General features: G+C 44.2%; 1 protein-coding gene across 1 annotated transcript in view; it reads left to right on the top strand.

Annotated features, from left to right (window-relative positions):
* Positions 1-25,008, top strand: part of CACNA1B (calcium voltage-gated channel subunit alpha1 B) — a 251,565-nt gene extending 226,557 nt beyond the window's left edge. Inside the window, exons 38-46 of the mRNA XM_069072690.1 lie at positions 2,773-2,881; positions 5,486-5,593; positions 9,312-9,409; positions 13,104-13,213; positions 13,942-14,077; positions 15,625-15,735; positions 18,889-19,096; positions 20,582-20,826; positions 22,698-25,008. Coding sequence (XP_068928791.1) covers positions 2,773-2,881; positions 5,486-5,593; positions 9,312-9,409; positions 13,104-13,213; positions 13,942-14,077; positions 15,625-15,735; positions 18,889-19,096; positions 20,582-20,826; positions 22,698-23,246 — 1,674 coding nt within the window. The 3' untranslated portion in view covers positions 23,247-25,008. The remainder of the gene's footprint in view (positions 1-2,772; positions 2,882-5,485; positions 5,594-9,311; positions 9,410-13,103; positions 13,214-13,941; positions 14,078-15,624; positions 15,736-18,888; positions 19,097-20,581; positions 20,827-22,697) is intronic.
* Positions 25,009-25,045: the final 37 nt, after the last annotated feature.

Genomic DNA, 25,045 nt, shown 5'->3' with positions numbered 1-25,045 from the left:
CTTGGGATCCCAGAATGGCCAGCCCATTGGGTAGAACTTCACCTGGATTTGGGCTGAAGAGGAGCAGGTCCTATTCTCCCAGAAACCCCAAACTTCTTCAACTTGCTACTTTGCCTCTTCCTTTTGTCCATGACCTAGTTTTGTAGCCTAAAGCTCAAAGCTTGGAATACCAGATCCAGCTAGAATGGGGGGAGGGGGAGAGAAGACTGGGGGCTCTGTTGGAATCAAGCAAATGTGCTTCTCAACCCCACTCCAGCCCAATGCACATGGAAGGGACTCAGCAAACCTAGGCAACAAGCAAGCTACCTGACCAAGGCCCGTTTAGGAGGATGTTGTGGAAGCTCAGATACCTAAGCTTCAGCAGCTTCTCCTGGTACCAGGAAGGAACAATGAATATCTTCCCAAGAACTGCTGTCTAAAGGGGTCTCTCCAACCTTTCTTTCTTCCTCTACACAGAGCTACAGTTGGAGTTGGGAAGCCCAGGTTCTAGGCCCAACTCTTACTAACTTACATGTCCTTTAACCTAACATGTCTGGATTTGTTTCCTCATCTATGAAATGAAGAGCTATGAATTAGTTTGAATGTCCCTCCCAGCTCTGAAATTCTACGATTCTGTTATTTATGACCAGGTCGGTAACCTGCATTGGGACACAGGGAAACCCTCCTAGAATCTTTCCTTTTTGATATATAGATAATAGATCATCTCTGAGACCACCGACTGCCTTCTGGAATTGGGATGTCCAAACCAGGACTGGCTTCCTTACTCCTTGCCGCATGCCATTCTTCAAACTCTCCACTTGGTTGTTCATAACCCAGAGAAGTCACAGGACCATAGATAAAGAGCTGGGAATGACCTGAAAGGCCATCAAGTCAGACTCTCATTTCTCAGATGAAGAAACTGAGACTTTGAAAAGAGGTGACTTGACCAAAGTTACAAAGGGAGTTAAGTGTCAGAATCAGGATTTGAACTCAAGTCTTGTGACTCAAATCCAGAGCTCATTCTTTCCACTGTATCACTCTTGACTCCCAAACAGGACATTTCGAAACCCTGACAGCTTCCAGCAACCTGGGAGGGAAACCAGCCTCTCCAAGACAAAAAGAAGCATATCTCCTTTTGGAAAAGGCAATGACAAGTTGGAGCTGGTCACCAAAATGGTGGAGGGACTGGAAGCCACATCTTACAAAGATCAGTCGAAAGAACTAATGATATTGATCTTGTAGAACAATACACTGCTAGAGGGTCACCATATTTACCTTTAAGTATTTGAAAGGTTCTAATTGTTTGGAAGCTCTTGTAAGGGGGATGAGATGAGTTTTGGTTGGCCCTATAGGACAGTATTTAAAAGTTGCAAAAGGGCAGGTTTCTGTTTGATACAAAGTGAAGCTTCCAAACAATTAGAGCTGTCTATAAGTGGTATGGGCTGGCTCCTGAGATGGCCATTTGCCTGTGACCAGATGTCTTAAACAGAAGCTCATTAGGAGTGTTAGAGAAGGGGTTCCTGCTGTTTGTTGCATTAGATGACCCCAGACATCCCTTTCAGCCCTGAGACTCTGTGATTCTTCCTGACGTGATGGTGAATACTGACCTAAGGCAAGCTCCCATGCCTGGGTCATCTCTCTTGGTCTACAAATGATCGTCTATAGTTTTTCCATCCAGGACAGAACTTTCTGAAACCTAAGGAATGAGTCACGACTAGGAAGCTTGACAGGGAAGTTGGGAACTTTTAGCATTGGAGGCAGCAGTCTACCACAGGGAGGAAGAGGAGACATTTGGGGAAGATTCTCTCAGGCAAAGGGATAAATGCTAACTCCCATATGCTCTGGAAGGGAGATAAGGGACCTTGAGATTCAGCTGTGGAAACTCTGAGTTTGATAGACTGGTAGCTTCTCTGAAGAAGGACTGCCAGGGACCAAGGAGTATAAGGTAGCTTGAAGGACCGCATGACCATTTTGTTGTAGAGGACAAACCAGGAGTCACTGGAGCAAACCAAGGCTTAAGTCCTTTTACCTTCCTGTGTGAATTACCTGGAAACCCCATTTCTTCTGCTTCTGGAGAAATGACGCAAGATAGACAACTAGCTATGTTGCCAGGGAGGGAGATGCCTAAGGAGACAGTGAGGATGAGGGGCAAACCTGGCCAGCCCAGGGCTAGGGACACAGAGACTTCAGGAAGAAAGACGTGCATCTGGCTTCCCTTCCGTGGCCAGCACCCAGAGAGGGCTGGATGTTCTGCCCAGCTTGGGAGGTCAGGCTCTTTGCACAGTGGCTGTTCAGAACTAGCAGCAGAACTACTGGTCTTTCCCTCCCCTGTGCAGTGGCAGGGAGACTAGGATATGGGTGCCTGATGCCTAAGGCATCACTTCACTGCTGAAGGACAGAAGCCTAACCAGGATTGAACTTGAGGGATGGAAGACATAGCTGAAGCAGCAGAGACTCACTCTGTTTTCTGGGGGAAGGGCACTTCTAATAGGTCTCCTTTGATATTAGCATCTCACCCTTTGATGAGAAAAAGTGTAAGATGACTGGTCTTGGTTTGGCCCTTTGGTTTCTGAGGCTGGCTTTGAGGGGGATTATGAATGCTGGCAAACCTCCCTCTTTCTACTTAGCTCAGCCCATGTCATACCCTCCTGGGAGAGGAGAGCAGGCCGCAAGCGCACCAAAGCTTAACCTTTCCTAAGCCCTCAAGCCAGCAGTTGGGAGGGGGAGGGTCAGACAAGAGGGTGGCTGGCAGGCCAGGCTCATATCCTGACCCACACTTGGGTCTTTCCTCAGCGCCTGGTGAGAATGAACATGCCCATTTCCAATGAGGATATGACTGTACACTTCACTTCCACCTTGATGGCCCTCATCCGGACGGCTCTGGACATCAAACTTGCACCAGGTGAGGAGGTAAAAGGGCTAACACCTTGAGCAGGGCTGAAATCAGGAGCTGGACAGGAGCCACACAATATCTACCCCTCATTCTTGCTCAAGCACAGCCTGAGAAGAGGACTGAGCTGTGCTCCAAGACATGAATCTCTGACAAAAACTAAAGTTCACTTTATTTTTTAGGAAAAGCGTTGTAAGCCAAACATTATATTTAACCCTGTGAGATAAACAGAATTCCGGTAATACTGAGTTCTCACCATCATAGTTCTTGCGGTCTAAGAGGGGCTACAACATGTAGAAGTAACACTAATGCACAATATTATCTAACTGTGTAAGAGAAGGGCAGAACAGAGCCCAGGGTGAGATCTGAACTGGGGAGAAGCTATCACTTGACAGGGCAGGATCCGGGAAGAGGTTCTGAACAAGGTGGCATTTGAGTTGGACTTTAAAAATGGGTAAGAGTTTGAGGTAAAGGGAACAAGGAGAGTCCACAGTCTTTGCCTCAGGACTTTTGTCCTCTGCACCAGGGAAAGCTTCCTTCTTCCTGCTTAATAAAGATATTTGCAGAAACATTGCTGTAGTCCGCCCCTCCCAAAAAGAGAATGGCCATACAGTTCTTACATTCCTTATCAAACCAGGTTAGGTCAGAGCAAACATATGGACATTCCTATATTTATTGTGCTTTTAGACCTGTGTTATTTACTGTTCTTGAGGCAGTAGGGAAGGCCAACTTTCTGCTCAGGGGCTACAAGTCTATTTGGGGACACAAGACTCACCAGCAGCAATTAAGAGAATAATACAGGGGAGTGATAAATGCTAGATTCTGACATACTGAATTCAAGGCTATAGAAGTTCAGAGAAAATCAGTGTGGCCTGAAGGTATGGAAGACAGGGAGCTGTAATGCTTTGGGACACTGTAGTCCTTTTTCTTGAGGCAATGAGCCCAATCCTGCCCCTGCTACCACCCCTCCCCAACACTCCAACACACACATACACACACACACACACATACACACACACAGAGCTCCCTGGGAGCACTAGGCCGGAAAGGCAGGGGAGGATAAAAGAGATTCACTCAGGAACTACAAAACCCAGATTGAGAACTTGGGCTAACCTTCAGCTCAGCATTTGATCATGATAGTGCCCAAGAAACCTGGAGAAGGCCTGGACTGAGGCAATTTGTTCAAATGAAATGCCTCTGGTGTCCCCTCTGTGCTCTCTGCCTGCCGTTTCTCAATATTTCCAGTTCCTAAGTGGCAGCTGGTCCTTCCCCTTTTCTCTTGTTCTGACCAAAGAAAGTCATTGGGCTTTTGATGAGATCATCTAATGAGGATGCTATGCCTGCAGTGTCCCATGTCTCATAAAAGGGTAGGACATTCTCCCCAAGAGGGAGACTGTTCACTGGGAGAGACAAGTAATGAATGAGCATGACTGGAAAGAGACATCCCCTTGTCTCACTGACATGCACTGCTGAGATAGGGGAAGATACAGATTTCAGTCCTGTCTTTTTAAAACTATTAATCTTTCTGTTAGACTCCAGGGAGTCCTCTGTTTTCCTGGCAGGTGGAGAACTATGAGGTAGCACTGAATTATTTTTCTGGGTTTTGAATCCAACCCCTTCTCTCCATTCCAGGACCTCATTACCACCATTGCAACGGCTTCTTAAATGAGTCTTCCCACATTCAAATTCACCCCCTTTTTAACTATGCTTCACAGATTGTCTGATTGATCTTCCTGTTATGTGGCTTTGATGACATCACTCCCCTGCCTAGAAATCTTCTGGCTCCCTGACACCTGTAGGATAAAGTCTAAACTTGTTAGTTTGGTAGCCAAGGCATTTCACAGTTTGTCTCCAATTTAACTTTCCAGCCTTATCTCATCTTACTTCCCATCATGGTCCTCTCCACTCCAGCCAAACGGCACTGCAATGCCATTCTGCATACAGTCTTCTACTTTCTTGTCTCCTGTGTCATTCATTCATTGTTCATGCTTCTTCCTTCACGTGAAATGCCTTTTCTCCTTTATATTCCTGTTGAAATACAAGGAACATGTAATAACAAGGCAATACATATTTGTGGCATCCTAAAATACCCAGATCACATAGTGCCTTTTGCTTGAAGCCCTCTTCAAGTGAAAGTGATTGGTCACTATCTCCTAGCACTTCATGCCTCACAAGTAGCATTTGAAAAAATTAGCTTTGGATTACTTCCCCTATTAGATTGTGTTCTCCTTTTAAAATATTTTTATTCATTCCATTAAATATTTCCCACTTACATTTTTTAAAAATTTTATTTATTTTAAAAAACTTTGAGTTTCAAATTTTCTCCCTCTTTCCCATCTGTCCCCCACCTCTTAAGAAGGCAAGCAATATGATGTTGATTATACATATGAAATGATGAAAAACATATTTGCACATTAACCATGTTGCAAAAGAAAACACACACAAACAAGAAAAATAAAGAAGGGGGGGAGGTATGCTTTATTAGAGTGCAGGGATTTTTAATGTCCCCGATAGCATATAGCAGAGTGTCTGCTGTTCAATAGGTATTCAGTAAACACTTGAGTGAATTTAAGGAACCTCTCTCTGCCTCTCCCTCTCCTTGCTTTGGATTTGTAGCTGGGATGAAACAGCATCAGTGTGATGCAGAACTGAGGAAAGAGATTGCATCTGTTTGGGCTAATCTGCCCCAGAAGACACTGGACTTGTTGGTGCCACCACATAAACGTGAGTAAGAAAGTAGAGGAGCAACTCTGCCCCCACCCCAACCATTTTATCTTCCCCCTGAAGAATTCTTGTCAAGGGGAGGCTGAGAAGATGGAGGGGGATGAGGTAAGGAGGAGTGGAAGTAGATACAGACATGGGAAAGAAAATGGTAGATGGTGGGGAACTCTGAGTTAAGTTAAACCTGGGGCAAAGGCCAGAATAGACCTTCCTTACCTACTGACCCACTGGTGGAGTTAGTATTGCTTTCAGAATGCAGATCTTCTTTCCACACTCAAAAGTCTTGCTCCCCTTTTAATACTGTACACACTATCTTGGACTTTCAAAAGGTGAGATTTACCTCAAAAAAGGGTTGAAAGCTGCTACTCTGGGCTTCATTTCAGAAAGATATTCAGAAAATAAGGAAATCTTGGTTTGTGATAGGAAAGTAACAAGAACCTTGAGAGAAAGTGTTCACCTCCTAAGAACTTGTTAACAACCAAAGCTATCCAGTGGTGCAATGGACTGTCGTGAAGGGTAGTGAGCTTCCTGTCACTGAAAGCAGAAGCAGGATGGTCATGCTAATCTTAGGGTCTTGGTAATATAATAAAAAAGGATTCTTGTACTGGAAAAGGAGTTAGACCAGATAACCACCAAGGTCCTTCTCAGTTTTGAACTTCTCTAGTTTTATGAAAAAAAAAATCTCTGCCTTCAAGAAACTCATAATCTAGAAGGACAAAACATACATGTGTGTTCTGAAAATTAAGCAGAGCATATCATATTCAGAAGTGCATATTAATAAGTGTAAATAAGTATCATTCAAACTGAGTGGTGAAGACTTAAGTAGTGAAGACTTAGTAGAGAAGTCAGTTAGGTTAAGTGGTGGTTGGCTTCCCGGAAGAGGTTAAGTTGGGAAGGCAAGGAAAAAAGATAGGCAGCTAGGTGGCACAGTGGATAGAGTGCCCGGCCTGAAGTCAGGAAGACTCAGTTTTCTGATTTCAAACCTGGCCTCAGACACTTACTAACTGTGTGACCCTGGGCAAGTCACTTAACCCTGTTTGCCTCAGTTTCTTCATCTGTAAAATGAGCTGGAGAAGGAAATGATAAATCACTCCAATTTTTTTTTTCAAGAAAGCTCCAAAACAAGGTCATGAAGAGTCAGACATGACTGAACACAACAAAACATATTCTATAAAGTCTATATAACTATAATTCAGTTGAAAAAATATTTAAGTGGTACAGTGGATAAGGTGGTGGACCTGGAGTCAGGAAGATTCATCTTCCTGAGTTCAAATTGGACTGCAGACACTTGCTAGCTATTTGACCTGTGCAAGTCACTTAACTTTGTTTGCCTCCATTTCCTCATCTGTAAAATGAATTGGAGAAGGAAATGGCCAACCACTCCAGCATTTTTTCCAAGGAAACCCCAAATAGGGTCACAAAGAGTCTGACATGACTGAATGACTGAACAACAAAAGAGAAAAGGATTAGCAGAGAAGTTCTCCATGGTAATGATAGAGGGTCCCAGGGAGAAATGAGGATAAGGTAGGAAGAAGACTAAGGTATGTGGGGCTTTGAACATTAAGGACCTTGGATTTGATATAATGGTTGACAAGGTTTCAGGAGAAGAGTGATGGGGTGAAAATGGGCTTTACAAAGGTAATGCTGACAGTATGTATAGGAGAGATCAGAAGCTGGGACAGCTAGGGGTCTATAGGTATAGTCCAGGTTTGAAGTGAGGAAGGCCTAGATTGGGCCTTGACTCTGAGAAGAATTAGCATTCACTGCCCATTGCTAAGAGAGGTGCTCAAATGTAAACTATACCATATGGAAAGAATGTGGTGTGAAAGAAGGGATAAGGACTAAACCTGTGGTTTTAGTAGCATAGAGAATTCCCTCTACCATTGGAAGCCAACATCTATTCTGCAACTTAAAGATTTAGAGAATGCCTAGAATGCTGAGGGTCTAAGTGACTTGACCAAAGTCATACTGCTAGCATGGATCAGAGATTGGACTCAAACCCAGGTCTTCCTGTTTTTAAGACCAGCTCTTGATGTGCTACAGCATAGCCATCTTGAAAAAGAAATCAGTTGAAGTAACTTGGAATGTTTACCCTGGAGAAGAGATGATTTAAGGCACTGGGGGGTGGGGTAGCAAGGTGACATGTGATAACCATCTTTAGGTTTTTGTCCCAAAGGACAGTGGGTAGACATTGCAGGGAAGAAGATTCCTTTTAAGAAAAACATTTGGAGCTGTCCAAAAATAGAATGAACTGCTCCAGGAGAGAGGGAGTTCTTATACTCAGGTTCTTCCAGTAGATACCAGGCAGCCATGTGTTAGGACTATTATAAAGAAGATTCCTGTCCCCATGTGGGTTGGGCTCAGTGACCTCAGAAGTGACCCCCAAGTCTGAGATCCAACGATTCTATGTATTGAGGGCCTAAAGAATCAGAAAACTGTATAAGACAACTCAGGATCCAGTGCCTGAGTGTATGCCACAGCACAGCTAGCCAAGCATAGGGCCTTTGTACCCTTAATGCATCTGAACAAAACTTCAGTTTATCCCAAGAACCTAGGTTTTTATTTCTCCCTAAACCTGTTCTTCCTCCTGAGTTTGCTATTTCTGTCTGTGGTACCACTATTTACCCTGTCTCCCATGTTCCAAACCTCAGAAGCATTTTTTATTCTTCCCACAGTAGCTGTCTAATGAATGTTTGTTGAGTTGCACTTAGTAGGTGCCCCCATTAATCAGTAATGAATGAGTAGCCTTTAAATGATACAGAAGATCATGGAGAGAGAGTTCAATGTGAGTTGAAACAGTCCAGGCTGTTAGGAATGACATTTAAGCTAGGCCTTGAAGAAAAAGGAGGATTTTCCCAGAGAAGGGCACTGTAGGTAGAAGCACAGATTTATTAAGGATGCCAAGGTAACAATAACTCTGATGTGCATGGCAGACAATGGGGAGCAGAATATTAGTATTAGGGAGTAGGAGATAAGATTGCATAGAGAAGATGAAGGCCAGGTGATAGAGAGCTTTGGAAGTTAGGAAGAGAAATTTAGTCTTGATGTAGGAGAGGGACAGAGCAGAGATGTTATGTTGAAAAAGGGTCCTTTTGGTGACGTGGGAAGAATGCATTTGACCAGGAGCTAGAGGCAAAGAGGCCTACTAGAAGTCTATTGCCATAATCCAAACATGAAGTGATGAGTGCTTGGACCAAGGTTAGGGTTTTGTTCATGTAAATCAGTGTGGAATGGATGGATGGATGAAGGAATGGAATGCATTTGAGAGTCAATTAAAAAGAAGAGTCTAATGAATTTAGTGAATTGCTATAAGGTGGGGAAGGTGAGGGAAGAATTAGAGATGATGCCAAAGTTTGGAACCCAAGTACTAAAGGGAATGGTGGTGCCATTGACAGAAATGAAGAAGTGAAAAGAGGTTTGTTTATAGAGACCTTGGTTCCATATTCTCCTGATGCAGATCATTAGATAACAAAAAAGTTGGGGATCTTTGGAGATGGACTCATTGTGGGTCTAGTATTTCTGGGAACTGAGGTTGGGGGAGGAGGGGAAAGTTGGTGTGAACCTTGTTTGTTTCTTGCTTTTCCTTTTTTTCTTTCTTCTCTATCCTTTCTCTCTGAATCCACACATGGCTTCTCTGCTCTCCCCCCATCCTCACAATATGTTTGTCTCCCTCTCTTTTTACCTTACCAATTCCCCTCCTCTTCTCCATCTCTGCCTCCAGCTGATGAGATGACTGTGGGAAAAGTCTACGCAGCTCTGATGATTTTTGACTTCTACAAGCAGAATAAAAACACCCGAGACCAAGGTCACCAGCCTCCGGTAGGCATATCCTAGATACCAAGAATAGAGGACCTGGGGGCCTTGGGGAACATGCTGGGAATTAGGAAGGGGAGGAGTTAAAAAAAGAAAAGGAGAATTACAAATGGCTGGACAGCAGCCTTTCTCAAGTATGCATCCTGTTTACCATAGTGATTTAATTTTATGAGAGGCTAGATTGGGAAGTTGGCCTACATCCTGGCTAAACCCCAGGAGAACGAGTGAAGGGGAAGAAAGTGACGGATGGCGTGATACAGCTTGGAGACTTTTCTAGGCTCCTGAAGGTCATCTGACCCTAGCCTTAAGACTGAACTGAGAACTGTCTATTTTATACAGTGTTCCACATAGGAGCCTTTCTATACATTAGCTTCCCCTACACCCAGCACACAGCTGTTGGTAAGAGCAAGGATGCCATTAGAATTGATTTAGACCTGATCTTTTGTCTCCTATTGCCTTTTTATTCTCATGGTGCCAAGTACTGCACACTGCCCTTGGGGAACTAATATGCTGGTAATAGCCAGATTTTCTTGAGGACCACACCTAGTTCAATTAGTCAAACATTCCTATGTGCAAAGCTAGGTTTGGGGGTGCAAAGACAAAATGAAAAAATCCCTGCTCTCAAGAAGATAGCATTCAGGGGGTTGGAAGGGAGTGACAGACAAAATGGATGAGCTGCCATGAAGTTTCCAGATATTCTGCGTGTTTACATGTGATTTGCATTCATCTGAAAAGCTTGTATAACTTAACTGTAACAATGTGCAACTTGTCTGTATTATGGTTCTTATGAGCGATTGTCGTTTTTCTTCCCCTCCCATCTATTCCTTCCAACTTGGATGCTTTCATCAGCCAGTCAACAAGGATTTATATAAGAATCTACCATATATCTTCCTTATCTGAGTAGTTTGATTATATGACAGACTAGATTTGGAAGCATTGCCTACATCCTAGCTAAAGCACAGAAGAGTAAATGTGATGGGGAGGAAAGAGAATGTGCTTGTCATTATTGGAGCCACAGAAGTATAACACACAATTCCTACCCTCTAGGAGTTTCTAATTTAACTGGAGACACAAGATTGTTGCACGCAAGACATTCACTTAGCCATTAATATGAGGCAATTTATAATTAAGTGGTAGGACGTGTTGTACAAATCCAAATTAATATTGATGCAGAGAAGAGATATTAGTTAGAGCTAGAAAAATCAGGGAAGGCTTCATGGAGGAAGTTAAATCTAATTTTTTTTTTTGCTTTTTGGAGGGCAATTGGGGTTAAGTGACTTGCCCAAAGTCACATGGCTAGTAAGTGTATCAAGTGTCTGAGGTCAGATTTGAACTCAGGTCCTCCTGACTCCAGGGCAGGTGCTCTATTCACTGCTCCACCTAGCTGCCCCAGTTAAATTTAATTTCAAGGATAGGTAGTATTGAAAGAGAAAGTAGAATAGAATATAAGTAGAAGTCTAAAGTTGGGAATTCAAAAGCCCATTCAGGGAATACTGAGAAGTTTAGACTACCTGAGAAGATTTCTGTTGGGAAGAAGGAGGAAATGAGGTTAGATAGAAGGGAGGCAACATGGCACAGTCAAAAGTGGACTAGATTTGTAGAACCTGTTTGAATCCCAGCTCTAGGATTATTAGCTGTGTAATTGAGGGCAAATCATCTAGTCATTCCAGGTCTTGGCTTTCTCACATGTATAATAGTCCCAACACTTTTATTTCAGGATTGTTGTACAGAAAGTGCTTTACAAATCTTAAAGCACTATAAAAATGTGAACAGCTATTGTTAGGGGAGGCAGTGATGAATATGGTGTTTTAAGGAAGGTTAATTATTCAGGATACATTAAAGATGGGAAGCAATTTAAGGAAAGGAGAACAACTGAGAGGCTATGACCACAATCTAGATATTAGCTAATATGGGCTAGGAATAAGGGGGTAGCCATGGATATGAAGACAAAGGGATGTATGTAGGGCATTTATAAGGATAAGTCAACAAGACTTGGCAACTAACACTTAGTGTGAGGGACAGAAGAGAGGAAGGAGTAAAAAATAACCAGTTTCAAGCCTGAGTCACTGGGAGGGGGTGGTGGGGGTAGTGGTAGTGGTGATGGTGAGCTAGTTTAGGGTATACATGAACCATGTATAGCTCCAAGGAGGAAGTCAAAAGAGGGAAAGAGATATTGAAAGTATAAACATCTCAGATGGACCTCCAAGGGCATCCAAGCTAAGTTTAGAGATAATGTTACATCCTCAGACTACACAGACATATACTATCTCTCTATCCCCTATACAGACACTAGAGACCATCTTGCTAGGGTGTTAGGGCACATAGGCACACAGGATCTATTTCTTCCACACCTAGACAACACTGCTTAGGTTCAGACTGATCATTTGGAAGATTGAGTATACTGGAAATTCTCCCTGAGTTTAGACATGTTTTATGGAACCCAGAATGTTGAAAAGGGGGACCAATCAATAGAAGAGAATATGGTTGTTGTTGTATCTTAGCTTTAAAAGTTAGAGATGTCCCTAGATGTCCTTTGTACTTTAGTATAGAAGTTAAGCCTAGGAATCTACTTAAATTATTTTCTCATTTATTTTTGATTGGCCAGTGGTGTTTGGTGGCATGTTTTTAGAGATGGGATAGGGATAAGGCACTCTGTCTTTGACTTACCTCACATCTTAATAATCTAGTATGGGAATTTACTTACTGTGGACTGTTGATCACAGATTTTTGGCCCACTAAGTGCCCTATGCAGAAACCCCTCTACCTTTAACTCATGTAGGTACTAAAGGCCTGGGTAGGCCCTTCTTATTGGACATCCTGTTGAAAGGCAGAAGTCTGATTAAGCTGGAGAAGAGAAGTCTTAGGGGTAGATGTGATAGGTGGTTTCAAGTCTTTTAATGACTGTCATTTGGAAAAGAGATTAGATTTGGTCTCTCTCTAACTTGGAGAAATGGGTAGAAGTTGGAGGACTAAATTTCAGTTCAATATAAGGAAAATCTTCCTAACAATTAATATTATTGAAAGTTAAAGGTGATTCCTCAGGAGGTAATGAATTCTTATCATTGGGAAGTCTTCCAGGAAAGATTGAATAATAACTTGCCTGGAATATTATAGACAGGATTCCTATTTAGGAATGCATTAGCCTAGATGGCTTCTTCATTCCCTTCAAATCTCTGATTCTGTAGTCTATTATCTTCCCAGATACAAGAGCTCTTGTTCCCATTCCATATCACACTGGATACCAGAGGATGAGATATTCAGGGGATCCATCTCTGTTCCCTGAAGGAACCCCAAGGTCTAGGCATTGGGAGCCACTATCTATTTTCACTTTTTTCCTCTGGGATTTTACATTGCATATCATTGTTAGACCGGCCAAGGTACATCTTCCTGACTCTTGAAACTTGTTCAGAGTCCAAAAGGCAGCATGGAATTTCTGTGTATTTGTATACTGAATGAGGTACAGATTATATGTAAAACAACATGGTAGACAGTGCCTTTCTATGCACTCTTCCCTCAGGATCTTTGTGTAATGAGTCATCAGTTTTCTTAGGACCTGGTTTTCTCTAGCTACTAACTGGCCAAGTCTAACATAGAACTTTCCACTCTTGACCAGTTGGCCTTAGGATTCAAGTTATGTCTTCTTTTTTCCCCACTTAAAAACCATTGCCAGTACTCCTGCATATTTTTTTTTCTGTTGTAGACAGGTCCTGTGTCTCTGTTCCACACCCAAGGCCAACCTGCTGTGCTCCGAGGTGCTAGAGTGTTCTTGAAACAGAAGAGTTCGACCTCCCTCAGCAATGGTGGAGCCCTGTGAGTACCAGCTTTATCTGAAGGCTAAAGAGGTACTGTGTCAGGAGATAGTAACAGGGGAGGAGTCTCACTAGCCCTACCTTAGCTCTTCCTCTTTCCTTAGTGTTATAGTTTACTCTCAGAGAGAACACAGAACTGTCCTTGGTGCTGAATCTGGAAGAAAGTCTATAAGCACAATATATGGAAAAGGAGAGCCTCATGGAGTCTTGAGGAGGGGGGTATTTTAAGGAAACATTACGTGACTGAAAAGAGCAGACCCCTGGACTTGCAGAATGAATCTTTTTTTATGTGTTTCTTGGGTTCCTTTCTGAGTTTCAGTACTCAGAAAAAAAGGATAGCATGCTAAAGAGACAGAATAGAAAAGATTTGAGAAAAGGGCTTGGTTCTACTTCAAAAAAGATAAAGGAATGGGACATGGAGTTATTCCTGTAGTCAATCCTACTCCAAAGCCCCTTATAAGAAGATGTGTTGTGGAAAGACATTTTCAAATACAATCTGACACCACACAGAATCCTAGTGATTTTGCCACATAATGTTAGGTCACTTCTACCCAGTTACTAGGGACATGTTCTGGTATGAGAAATAACTATGCAAAAAAAGTAGCATAAGAAAGACTATATTGTAAAGATAGCCAAATTTACTACCAGAGTTGATAATTTCTTCCTGTCTAGCCTTTTTATAACCTCTTGTCTCAGATGCTTTCCCCCTTTTTTTCTGTCTTTAAATAGGCCACACCCAGGGAGTGGCATCAAGGAATCTGTCTCATGGGGCACCCAGCGCACCCAAGATGTCTGCTATGAGACCAGAATGCCCCTAGAGCGTGGCCATTCTGCAGAAATTCCTGTGGGACAACCCAGCAAACAAGTGAGGGTGTGCGGTGGGGAAAAAGGGTAGAGAGGGGACCCAGTAGACACCTTGTCTTCTTAGCCGGAGTAGTAATAGTACTCCCTTTGCTTTGGAGGTCCACTGGCAACAATTGTAAAGAGGTGTGACTACCAGTGTATAGAGTGCATGTACTTCTTGGTGTGTAGGGCATGTTTATGTGTATTGGGTGTGTATTTCAAAATGTACTTGTGATTTGTTCCAATTCAACAAATATTTTCTAGGAGGCTACTACACATAAGACATTGTGCTGGGTACTAGGCATTCAAAAATAAAATAGAAATGGTCCCAGTCCTTTGAGAACTTACATTCACTGGGTGAGGTAAGATGTGTACACAGATAAGTAAGCAGAAGATAATTTAAGGAGATAAAACTCACAGGATGGGTGCAGTGGGGTGGGAAACTAGGTCAGGAAAGACTTCACATAGCAGGTGACACCTGAGATGAGCCTTAAAGAAAATTATAGAGTTTAATAGGTGATTTTTGAGGAGTGCATTCAAGACAAGAGGGACATGAGCCTATGTAAAGATGTGGTGGTGAGAGAGGAAATATTTAGTCAGGGAATAGGTCATACTCTATTTTGGCTGAAATGTAGAGTGAATAAAGGGAATAATTTTAAATAAGTCCAACAGCCACATTGTAATGGACTTTAAATTCCAGGTTGAAAAGCTTGTATTTTATCCTAGAGACAATAGGGAATCACCAAGGATTTGGGGGGGGGTTGTGGAGTAATGCATTGGGACCTATGTTTTAGGAATATGAGTCTGGCACCTATATATAGAAGATGGAAATATATTGGAGAAGGTAGAGATGGGAGGCAGAAATAATTAGGATGCTAGTATTGTCCAGGAAAGAGATGATGGGAACCTAAACCAGGAAGGTGGCCATACTGAGAGTTAGAGAATGGATAAGAGAGATATTATGAATGCAGTTGATTGGATAGAGGCTGTAAGGTAGGAGGAGAGTCGAGGATAGTTATGAGATCCCAAACCTGGGTGAATGTCCTCAATAGGAAAATTTGGGGAATGGATAAGCTTAGAGGAGAAGGTAACAAATTCTATTTTGAATTGAATTGAATTTAGTGGAGATGTCCAGAAAGCAGTTGCTAACATGGGAGTGGATTGATTACACATAGGGGTGTGTGTGTGTGTGTGTGTGTGTGTGTGTGTGTACTACATGCCTATGTGCTAATTTATATTCACAGCCATGTGAACTCCCTGTCCTTTGGTGCTTAGCCTTTTCTGCTCCTTTAAGAACAGATCCCCAAAGCTTATTTCAGGACACTTCAGGCTACCCAAATCTCTTATCTGGGAGGGTGAATCTCCTCCTCCCCCCACCTTGTCTGTATTTTGCACCATTCTTTTGTTCCCCAAGGGCAGCTTGGGGGTATTTCTGGGGGAAAGAAGTGATTTTCTTGGACAAGTTCAGAACACTTCTCAGTTTCTTTCACCCTACCTCAAGGTGAACTGGGAGGAGGGAACTATGAGTTTGGGGTTCTGACCACTGACCTAATACTGTGATTCCCTCAGGCTGTAGAGATGCAGGAGATGGCCCAGGATGTCACCAGTGGTGAGCCCCAGCCTGGGCTGGAGAGCCAGGGCCGAGCAGCCTCCATGCCCCGCCTGGCTGCAGAGATGCAGGTGAGTTCATGCATGTGAGTGTGTATAGGGGTGGATTCAGACTCAGTTTAGAAAGCATGCTTCTTTTCCTTCAGGCTTCCTTGTTCACACATGTCTTTAGGAGTAAGCTGTCTTATACTCCCCAGCATTAGCAGACATTCTAAGACAGGCCTAGTTGAACCCTAAGTCAATTTACTGTTAAGGTTGAGCCCAGAGTGTCAGCACTTCATGTTCCAAGACGTTTGCATCTGCCCTGTGCTCTCCCTCCAACCTAGAATCTCCTCCCAGGATTCACACTAGTTCTTGAGATTAGGAAAACTTAAGCATAGAGTAAGGAATAGTTTTCAGCCTCTTGACTAACAGAGCCCAGAGACTATTCTGATACTCCAAAACATTCTCCTAAAACCATATAGTTTGGAAAGTTGTTTTTTCTTAAAAATAACACATGCACACACACACTTTGGGAAAGCTAGTGGCACAGTGAATAGAGCACCAGCCCTGGAGTCAGGAGGACCTGAATTCAAATCCAGCTTCAGACACTTAACACTTAGTAGCTGTGTTACCTTAGGCAAGTCACTTAACCCCAATTGCCCTGCCTTCACCCCTCTAAAAAGCAAAAAAAAATACTTTGCCCATATTTTCTCATTACTAATAATTATGTACAGGCCTATATTTAATATCCTCACATCTACACATAAGAACATATGAAGCTATCTTTTCCTTTTTCTGAAGAGGCTTACCTAGCTCCTTCCCCAGTGGAGGGGTAGGGCATAGACATCTTGACTTCTGTTAAAAGTCACAAGACCAAGTCAGAAGCTTGTCCTGATTTTAAGCTCTGTCATGGGTATTTTGTAGTCAGGATGAGCCATGGCAGCTGGAGCCCTTGGATGGATTTCCCTTTAAGTGTCAGGACTAGTAAATTTAGTGAACCTAAACAGTAGGTGGGGAGTATCTGAGGGTCTCGTCCTCCCTGGGGGAGTTAGATAACAGTAAAGCCCTATTCTATGGTTATTAGTCCCTAAATTGGCCCCTCTCTCACTCTAAGGGAATGGGAGAGACATAAATCCACTTGCCCATGGTCACTGGGGGATCTGTAAGAGTCATATAACAGGAGGTGGGAAACTGACCACCTCAAGGGTCTCCAGGTGTGATGTATCTTCTCCATAGGATTCTGGGCAGACCAGATTGAAATGACATTTTGGTCCATGAAATAGTAATTCTTTGCCACACCCTTCCACTGAGGCAGGTGAGCAGTGGCAATTACTTCAGTGGTCAGTGAACATTCTTCCTCAGAGCTATAGCTACAAACATCCTGCTGGAAGCCTGAGCTCTGCAAGCCTTGGGGAAGTGTAAGATACATGTGTATCTGTAGCCTCCCTTGAATAACCAGAGCCCTCTGTGTGTTTTTCCTTTTTGTGCTTCCCACCCCATCCTTCCTATGTTGTTTCTGGTCCTTAAATTTTGTTTGGAGTTTTCCTTAATAAATCTTTTTTCTTCTTTCCTTGGCATCTGATGGCTACTTATGACTTTCTGCATTCTCTCTTTCTCTCTCTCTCTCTCTCTCTCTCTCTCTCTCTCTCTCTTTCTCTCTCTCTCTCTCTCTCTCTCTTCTCTAAATGACTTTTGTACTTCTATTTTCTAATCTCATTTCCATTGTTTTTCATGTCTTTCCTCTTCCTCCTCCTTTCCTCTTCCTCCCTATTTCTTCTCTTCCCTCTCCTGTTTCTCTTCTACTTAACCCCCTTCTCCTCCTCATTTCTTGGTTCCTCCCCTCCATCCCCCTCTCCCTTCCCTCATTCATCCCGTTGTCTGTTTACCGTACATATGCCGTACATCTGCCCTGATGTTTACCACTGGCTGTTCTGTCCCTCATCTTGTCCGCCGTGTGTGCAGAGGAGCCAAGCGCGATCGCCTGGGAGTTACCTAGCAGTATGTAGCTTAAACTATATTGCCTCCTTTTCTGCATATATGAAGACCTATTGTTCTTGAGCTTTTTTCTCTTCATGCTTGGTATACTTCTTGTGGGAGTGCTTGGCTTAGGATGTTTCTGCAGCCCCAGATCAAATCAGGAATCAAATCAAAGAGGAATGGTATCTTTGATTGGTCTCTGTGAATAAAATCTCTAGCACAGGCCAACTCTTTTCCATCCTACCCAGGACTGTGTATAAGGCCCTCAATTTCCACATGATATTTTCTCATGGCTGCCATTTACCTCTGGAAATAGCCTCCAAGATCTACCTCCCTTAGTAGTTGGGTGTGCCCCAAAGAAGCCTGCAAAGGGCACCAGAGGTGGTGTCCTGACTAGCCATAGTTGAGCTTTCTACACACTGCTCTGGATCTCTAAGACTAGGCTCTTCATTTCCTGTTTGGAGAGAGTTGAATATAATAAGACTGTTCCTGAATCATCTTCCCTTAGAGGATCAGGGTCTTCAGCATAACATATGAAGAAGGAGATTAAGGTGGGGTGGCCAACAGACATGAGACAGCCCCTTGAGAAGAGACTGTGGCTATGTTTTCCCTAGCCCAAAGCCAGAGAGGCTTCAGCTGGATTGGATCAGCTAAGTCTTGTTCCTTCTAGGGAAGGAAGAACAACTCTGAATCTAAGGGTAAAGCTTGCCCCTCGGAGAGACTTACAGCAGCTCTAGGGCCTTGTAGCAAGGTTCTGCCTACTCCATTACCCAGATCAGGGTGGACCAACAGAGAAGAAAGAGACTGAAGTCACCCCAAACCTCCCTTGATTACTTTCCTTTTTGGTCCCCAGCCATTTTAAAGTCTGGACTTCTTGTATGGGCGTGGGATAAAGTTGGGCAAGTCTTAATTCTGGTCTTGATCCTGGTCCCCTAGTAACTGGTAGCTAAAAAACTCAGCATTGCTGGGATGTCAAGGAAGCTTTAGGGCTTTGGGATAACAGGCAGCTCTAGGTACTGAGAGCATGTGGATACACCCTGGGGATAAGGCTCAGATGAGTCTGATTCCTTCCCACAACCCAATAGCCCTTCTTCTTCTCTTCCTACCCCATATCTCTTCTCTTAGCCCTCCTGCCTTGTTTGTCCCTCCATGTTCCTCTCCCCCTCTCCTTCCTCCCTACCCTATATCTGTTCCCTTAGCTCTGTTCCCCTAATAACCCATGGATTTGGCTAACAAGTTAATGTCTTCCCCTGATCCCCTCAACAGCCCATTCCAGACACAAGCCCCATGAAGCGCTCCATCTCCACCCTGGCCCCACAGCGCCCACATGGCTCACACCTTTATGAATATGGCCTCGAACGTGTATCCTCAGGCCAGCCTCAGCATCACCACCATCATCGCTGTCATCGGCGCAGGGATAAGAAGCAGAAGTCTTTAGACAAATGTCCTAGTCAGTCAGCAGATGGAGATGGGGGTGAGTCTATACAACTCTTTTTAAAAAAATTAATAATTTTTTTCATTCAACAAATACTTATTAAGCACCTATAATATGGTAAAAAATATGCTTGTATAGTACTTTACAAAGAGTATGTCTTATGTTATTGAACATATATATGAAGTGGCATAGTATAGTGGAAAGAACACTGAATTTGTGGTTAGAAGACTCGGGTTTGAATCCTGGTTCTCCTACTTACTAGCTGCGAGATATTGGGCAAGTCACTTCACTGTATGCAACTCCTCTGCAACTCAGGGCCCCAGGAAGGAAGGGAGAGAATCTGGCCCACAAAGAACTCCTAGAATTGAGAAGTGACTCTTAATAACAAGAGGTCAGACTAGATATGAGGGGCACCAAAGAGTCTGCCTGATACCTCTTCCCTGTGCAGAGTTCACATGCTGTAAGAATTAACCTGTCCATTTGGGGAATATCTCTGCTGTTGGCTGAAGTGCTGCCTCACACTTTTTCTGGATCAGTTACCCACTCTAAAAAGGGAGAAGGCAATATGTTAGTTTTTAGGAATGAGGGATAACATACTTTAGGGCTATGCCTATGTCTAGGAAAGCCATACCTAGTAACTAGAGAGTCACTTCCTTGGGTGAAGAGATGATTGAGATGGGAAAGGTGGGTAAGAATGGGGAATTGAGGGGCAGCTAGGTGGTGCAGTGAATAGAGCACCAGCCCTGGAGTCAGGAGGACCTGAGTTCAAATCTGGCCTCAGACACTTAACACAAAAACTAGCTGTGTAACCTTGGGCAAGTCACTTAACCCCAATTGCCCTACCTTCCCCTCTCCAAAAAAAAAAAGAAAGAAAGAAAAGAAAAAAAAGAGTGGGGAATTGGTATGGAGGTGAGAAAAGGTGCTGGGATGGGGAAGGTGGATGAGAAGGGAGCTGGGGAGTGGGAGGTGAGTGGGTGGTAGGATTGTGTTAGAAGTCAGGCTTGAGGGGCAGCCAGGTGGTGCAGTGAGTAAGAGCACCGGCCCCAGAGTCAGGAGACCTGCAATCGGTTCAGGCCTTGGATACTTAACACCCACACAAAATAACTGGCCGTGTAACCTTGAGCAAGTTACTTAACCCCAATTGCTTTAAAAAAAAAAGTCAGGCTTGAGATTGGGGTGGTCAATAAGGTAGAATATGGAAGACTGTGATAGAGCTGTTGGGTGAAGTCTTAGTTGGGGGGGAAACCTGTGTCTGTCAATTATAGATTTAGAGCTGAATGGAACCTTAGTGGCCATCTAGTCCACTCTCCAATCTCATTTTACAGATAAAGAAACTGAGGCCCAGAGAGGATAAATTATGGATGGGGTAAATGAAATGGGGAAGGTGGGTGAGGTGGGTGGTTGGGGGATTAGGATGGAACTGGAGAGGTGAGATAGAGGATGGGGGGGGGTGAAAATAGGGTGGGTGGGTAAAATGTCTTTCCCCACTTGCTCTGTCCCTGACTGTCTCCATTCTATATCTAGCACCAAACCACAGCGTGGGAATGGCAGCTCCATCAGGAGAAGGTCCAGCCCCATGTAAGCATGAGAGGAAGCAAGAAAGGGGGCGGTCCCAGGAGCGGAAGCAGCTCTCTTCCTCCTCTTCAGAGAAGCAGCGTTTCTACTCTTGTGACCGATTTGGGAGTCGGGACCCATCGCAGCCCAAATCCTCCAATGGGAGTCGTCCCATATCACCTCCTGGGGGGCAGGAGCCAGGTCCTCATAGACAGGTGAGAGGCTGGAGATGTTGGGAAAGGGGTGGGGGTGAAAATGGAGAGGAATTAAACCATGCCTGGGGCTCATGCTTGGTAAAGTGCTGCCCCTTCTATGCACAGAGCAAACAAAAAGCCTGAACAAGACAGGGCTGAAAGGATTTGGGGAGTTAACTGAATGGGAGAAGAGAAAGGGATCCCCCTGCCCTTGTCCTGAAGAATGTCCCCAGACATAAGACTGTTGGGTCCCCACATGCATAGGTGAGCTCTTTGAGGTATCTAAGTGAACCACAGCCCCCTTTCCAAGGTTGTGGTCACTGCTCTGGTACCAGGAGCCTCAGGAAGATGTCAATTCATGAAGTCCCACATTTGTCCCAACCAAGTGGTGCTATTGCCTGGAATGTAGTGAAAAAATGCCCAAGGCCTAAGTCTAGGGCCTTGAGGGGATGGGGCTTGGCCCTGTTCTCTTCAGATATGAGTGTTTGATGAAACCGCTCAGAACACACTCAGTGCCCAATCCCACCTCTCTCCCTCTTCCTCCATCCCTGCTATCACAACCTGTCTGTCCTGTCTACTTCTGTCCTGTCCTGCCAACACCTCACCTGAACAAAGTGTCAGGATACTCTGAGGTTTGAGCCCAGAGCTGAATAGTTAGCTCCAGCTACAGGATAGATTATAGAATGCTCCTTCTCCACCCTGGCTCTCACTGGGAGGTGACTGATCTCAGCCCTCAATTTGAGCTCTTTCTTTCACCCTTTATGTTGGGGGTCAGATTTCAGCCATGTCCCCAGCCCTGGCTCTCAGCCTATCTGTGAGGAATCTGACCTTGGCCATATCCCTTCCTGTGCTGACTTTCACCCTTTCTATGGAGAAAATGACCATAACTCTCTTTCTTGGTTCTGGGTTTTACCTTTTCTGTGAGGTATCTGACACTGGCCCTTTTCTTAGTCCTTTGTTCTCATTCTTTCTGTAGAGATTCTGGCCTCAGCTCTCCCTGAGTCCAGCAGTCATACTGTCTGTGGGGAGGCAGGCCAAAGGGCCTTTCTGCAGACCAGTAACAAAGCTCATTGCTCATAAGGTTCACAGCTGATCCACAAGAGCCAACTCCTATCCCTTTCTCTGTCCCAGAGGGCCTTGGGCAGACAAAAAGTCCCAGATTTCCTCCTATTTCCCTCAGGAGAATGTTCAGTTTCAAGGAAAACTTTACCTTCCCAGAAAAACAAGTCTGTCAGTTGCCAGAACTTTGTAAACCATCAAGGGACAGCAGAATCAAAGCTTTAAAAAACTTTTTTTCAATTTTTTTTTAACAGTTGTAGACTGATACATTATAAGAAGCAACCAGTTTGGCCCTAAGACCAGCAAGGAAGGGTGTTTCTGTAGCAGGTTTCCCCCAGAATAGCAGACCTTGGGCATACCCTTTCCCCACAATTCCCAGATATCACTGCTCACCCTGATGATAGTGAGAGTAGCAACTTGTTTTGACACCTTCCTTCCCCCCCATCCAGTATACTTTTTTTTCAGGTGTTATACTTGTTAGTGAGTCAGTCAGTCTCTGTTCTACAGCCTTTCCCAAGTGGGACAGATATTGCTGTTTTAATTGGTCACTCTCTGGCTTTAACTTTTCAACACCTTACATCTCTTTTTAAATCGCTTTTTTACTTTCCCTTCCCTTAACTGTGGTTGTCTATACTTTGGTTTTATGTGTTGCCATCACCCCTCCCTCATTCCCTGGGCTTTGGTGTTCCTGGACTTGTCTTTTGCTCCTGTCGCTTGTCTCCCTCACTCCACCTTCCCCCCCCCCCTACACCTTCCACATGTGCTGTGTGTGGCTCTGTGTCTGTCTGGTCTGTGTTTTTATTTTTGATTTGCTCTGTTCAATTTTCATGTAGGGTAGTGGTTCAGTTAATGGGAGTCCCTTGCTGTCAACATCTGGTGCTAGTACACCGGGCCGTGGTGGGAGGAGGCAGCTCCCCCAGACACCTCTGACCCCCCGTCCCAGCATCACATACAAGACTGCAAACTCCTCGCCTGTCCACTTCACCGGTTTCCAGACCAGCCTACCCACCTTCTCCCCGGGACGGCTCAGTCGAGGCCTTTCTGAGCACAACGCCCTGCTTCAGAGGGATTCTCTGAGCCAGCCACCAACCCCAGTGTCTCGGATTGGCTCTGACCCCTATCTGGGGCACCGTGACCACAGTGATTCCTCTTACCGGGCCCTGCCAGAGGACACGCTCACTTTTGAGGAAGCCGTCGCTACCAATTCGGGCCGCTCATCGAGGACTTCCTATGTGTCCTCTCTGACATCCCAGTCCCACCATCTCCGTCGTGTGCCCAATGGTTACCACTGCAGTCTGGGGCTCAGCTCTGGCCCGGGGCCTGGCAGCAGCAGGGCACGGCAGAGTTATTATCACCAAGCCGATGAAGACGACTGGTGCTAGCATCCCGGCAAAAACACACAGCACACACCCAACTTGGCAAGTCTGTGTGTGTTACAGTTGATGAGTTTTATCATCTGAAGGCTGGGTCCCTCCCTCCCCCAAACCCCGGGCATGCTCGGGACTGCAGAGGCAGTTAGCATGATGACACGGAAGGAGCTTGCCCCCAAGACTGCTCTTTGGGGGAAATCTGCTGCTCTTTTATGTTCCCCTCTCTCCCACCTTCCTTTCTCTCTGTGTCTCTGTCTCTGTGCTTCTTTGTTTTTTTCTCTCTGCCTTTATCTCTGTGTCAGTCTCTCTTTCTACCTTGTTTGACTTTCTATATATCTGTCTCTCTGTCTCTCTCTGTGTCTCTCTCTCTCTCTGCACTGGACAGATCAATAAAATCTTTTTTTTTTTTTTTAAGGGATGTGGTTTTTTCCATCCCTCCCTTGTCTGCTGCCTTGCTGGGTCTCATACCATACATTTGAAATTTACATCAATGGCCAAGAAGGCAATGGTGGACCTTCATCCCATGTAAAATGGATGTGATTTGTGGAGTATAGTATTTGTGATCTGGGCTTTTGTTTATTTAAAGGAGGTCTAATTCTTGCCCAGAATAGACTTATATCTTACCTTGTTTAATTGTATGTGATGAGGGGGCAGAATCTACCTAAAAGCTCTTGAGAACTAAGGCTGGAGGGGGATTCACTTAGACATAATGGTTTAAAAGAAATCCTCTTTTCCAAGGAGTCCAATCCTTGCAATTCAAAGTGTCCTAAGCCGACAGACTTCTCTGCATTCATATGACATGTCCACCTCTGTCAGCTCATACATTATATCACCAAACCACCACAGAGATCCCACACAAAGCTGCTCAGTCCTCTTTCCCCTAGACATTAAAAAAAAAAAACAAAACAAAAAACTTGATGAGGACTATCTGGAAAGAGTTCTTGCTGCTGATTCTGTTTTCCAACTGCAACCCCACCCCCTCACCATTTTGTCTTGGTTAGATATGCTTTCTTTTTTTTGTTTGTTTTTTTCCCCCCAGGGAGGGGGAGGCACAGAAAAAGAGAAGAAAAGGGAGAGGGGGAAGTAAATGTAATTGGTTTTATATTCACCCAGGAGCTAGAACTAACTTTTCATTGTGTGCATTTTTGTAAATTGTACAGTAAACAAGGCAAATGATCTCATGTAGAGAATTCGTCCAGTGTCATTCTGGGTCCCACAAACTCTGTCCACTGTTCCAGTCACTCACTACCAAGTGCCTAACCTTTGAAATGTTTCACATTGATAATGCAGCCTCCTACTTTCCTTCATCCAGCCTTGTGGGGAAGGAAGGAAACTGGAAGGCATGTCATGCTTGAGTCCTGTATGAAATCTCCATGTGTGTGTTTTGCAGACACTGTTAAAAACAGGAACCAACTGGAAAAACTGATGAAAACAAAGAATTAATTTGTACATTGTTGGATGGGAAGTTTAAGACTGAGAGAAAAAAAAAATCAAACTTGTGGGAAAAAAAGGGGGGGGTTTCCCCCATCCTTGGGTAGCACTGAGGGTGTGGTCAAGAGACAAACCAGTGGAGAGTATGGTGGAAACCTTGGGATGGTAAATAGCAAATAGGCTCTTTTCATGGCTATCATTCCCTTGGTTGGGAAAGTTCTGACAATGTTCTGTGGTGTATAGTTTGTTTTGAGTGTGGTAAGAGTATTGTTCATTGTTTCCTGTTCACAATCTGATTCTCAGGGATGAGACATCTATTTTTTTTTTCCTGTGGGGATGGTGATGATGGTAGTGAATGTCTACTTTTGAGTGTATGTGGT

The sequence above is a fragment of the Petaurus breviceps genome, unplaced genomic scaffold (assembly GCF_028583685.1).
Source record: "Petaurus breviceps papuanus isolate PSGF00001 unplaced genomic scaffold, PetGlider_PUasm1.0 90847, whole genome shotgun sequence".
Lineage (NCBI taxonomy): Eukaryota > Metazoa > Chordata > Mammalia > Diprotodontia > Petauridae > Petaurus > Petaurus breviceps.
This window is presented reverse-complemented; position numbering and strand designations above follow the sequence as displayed.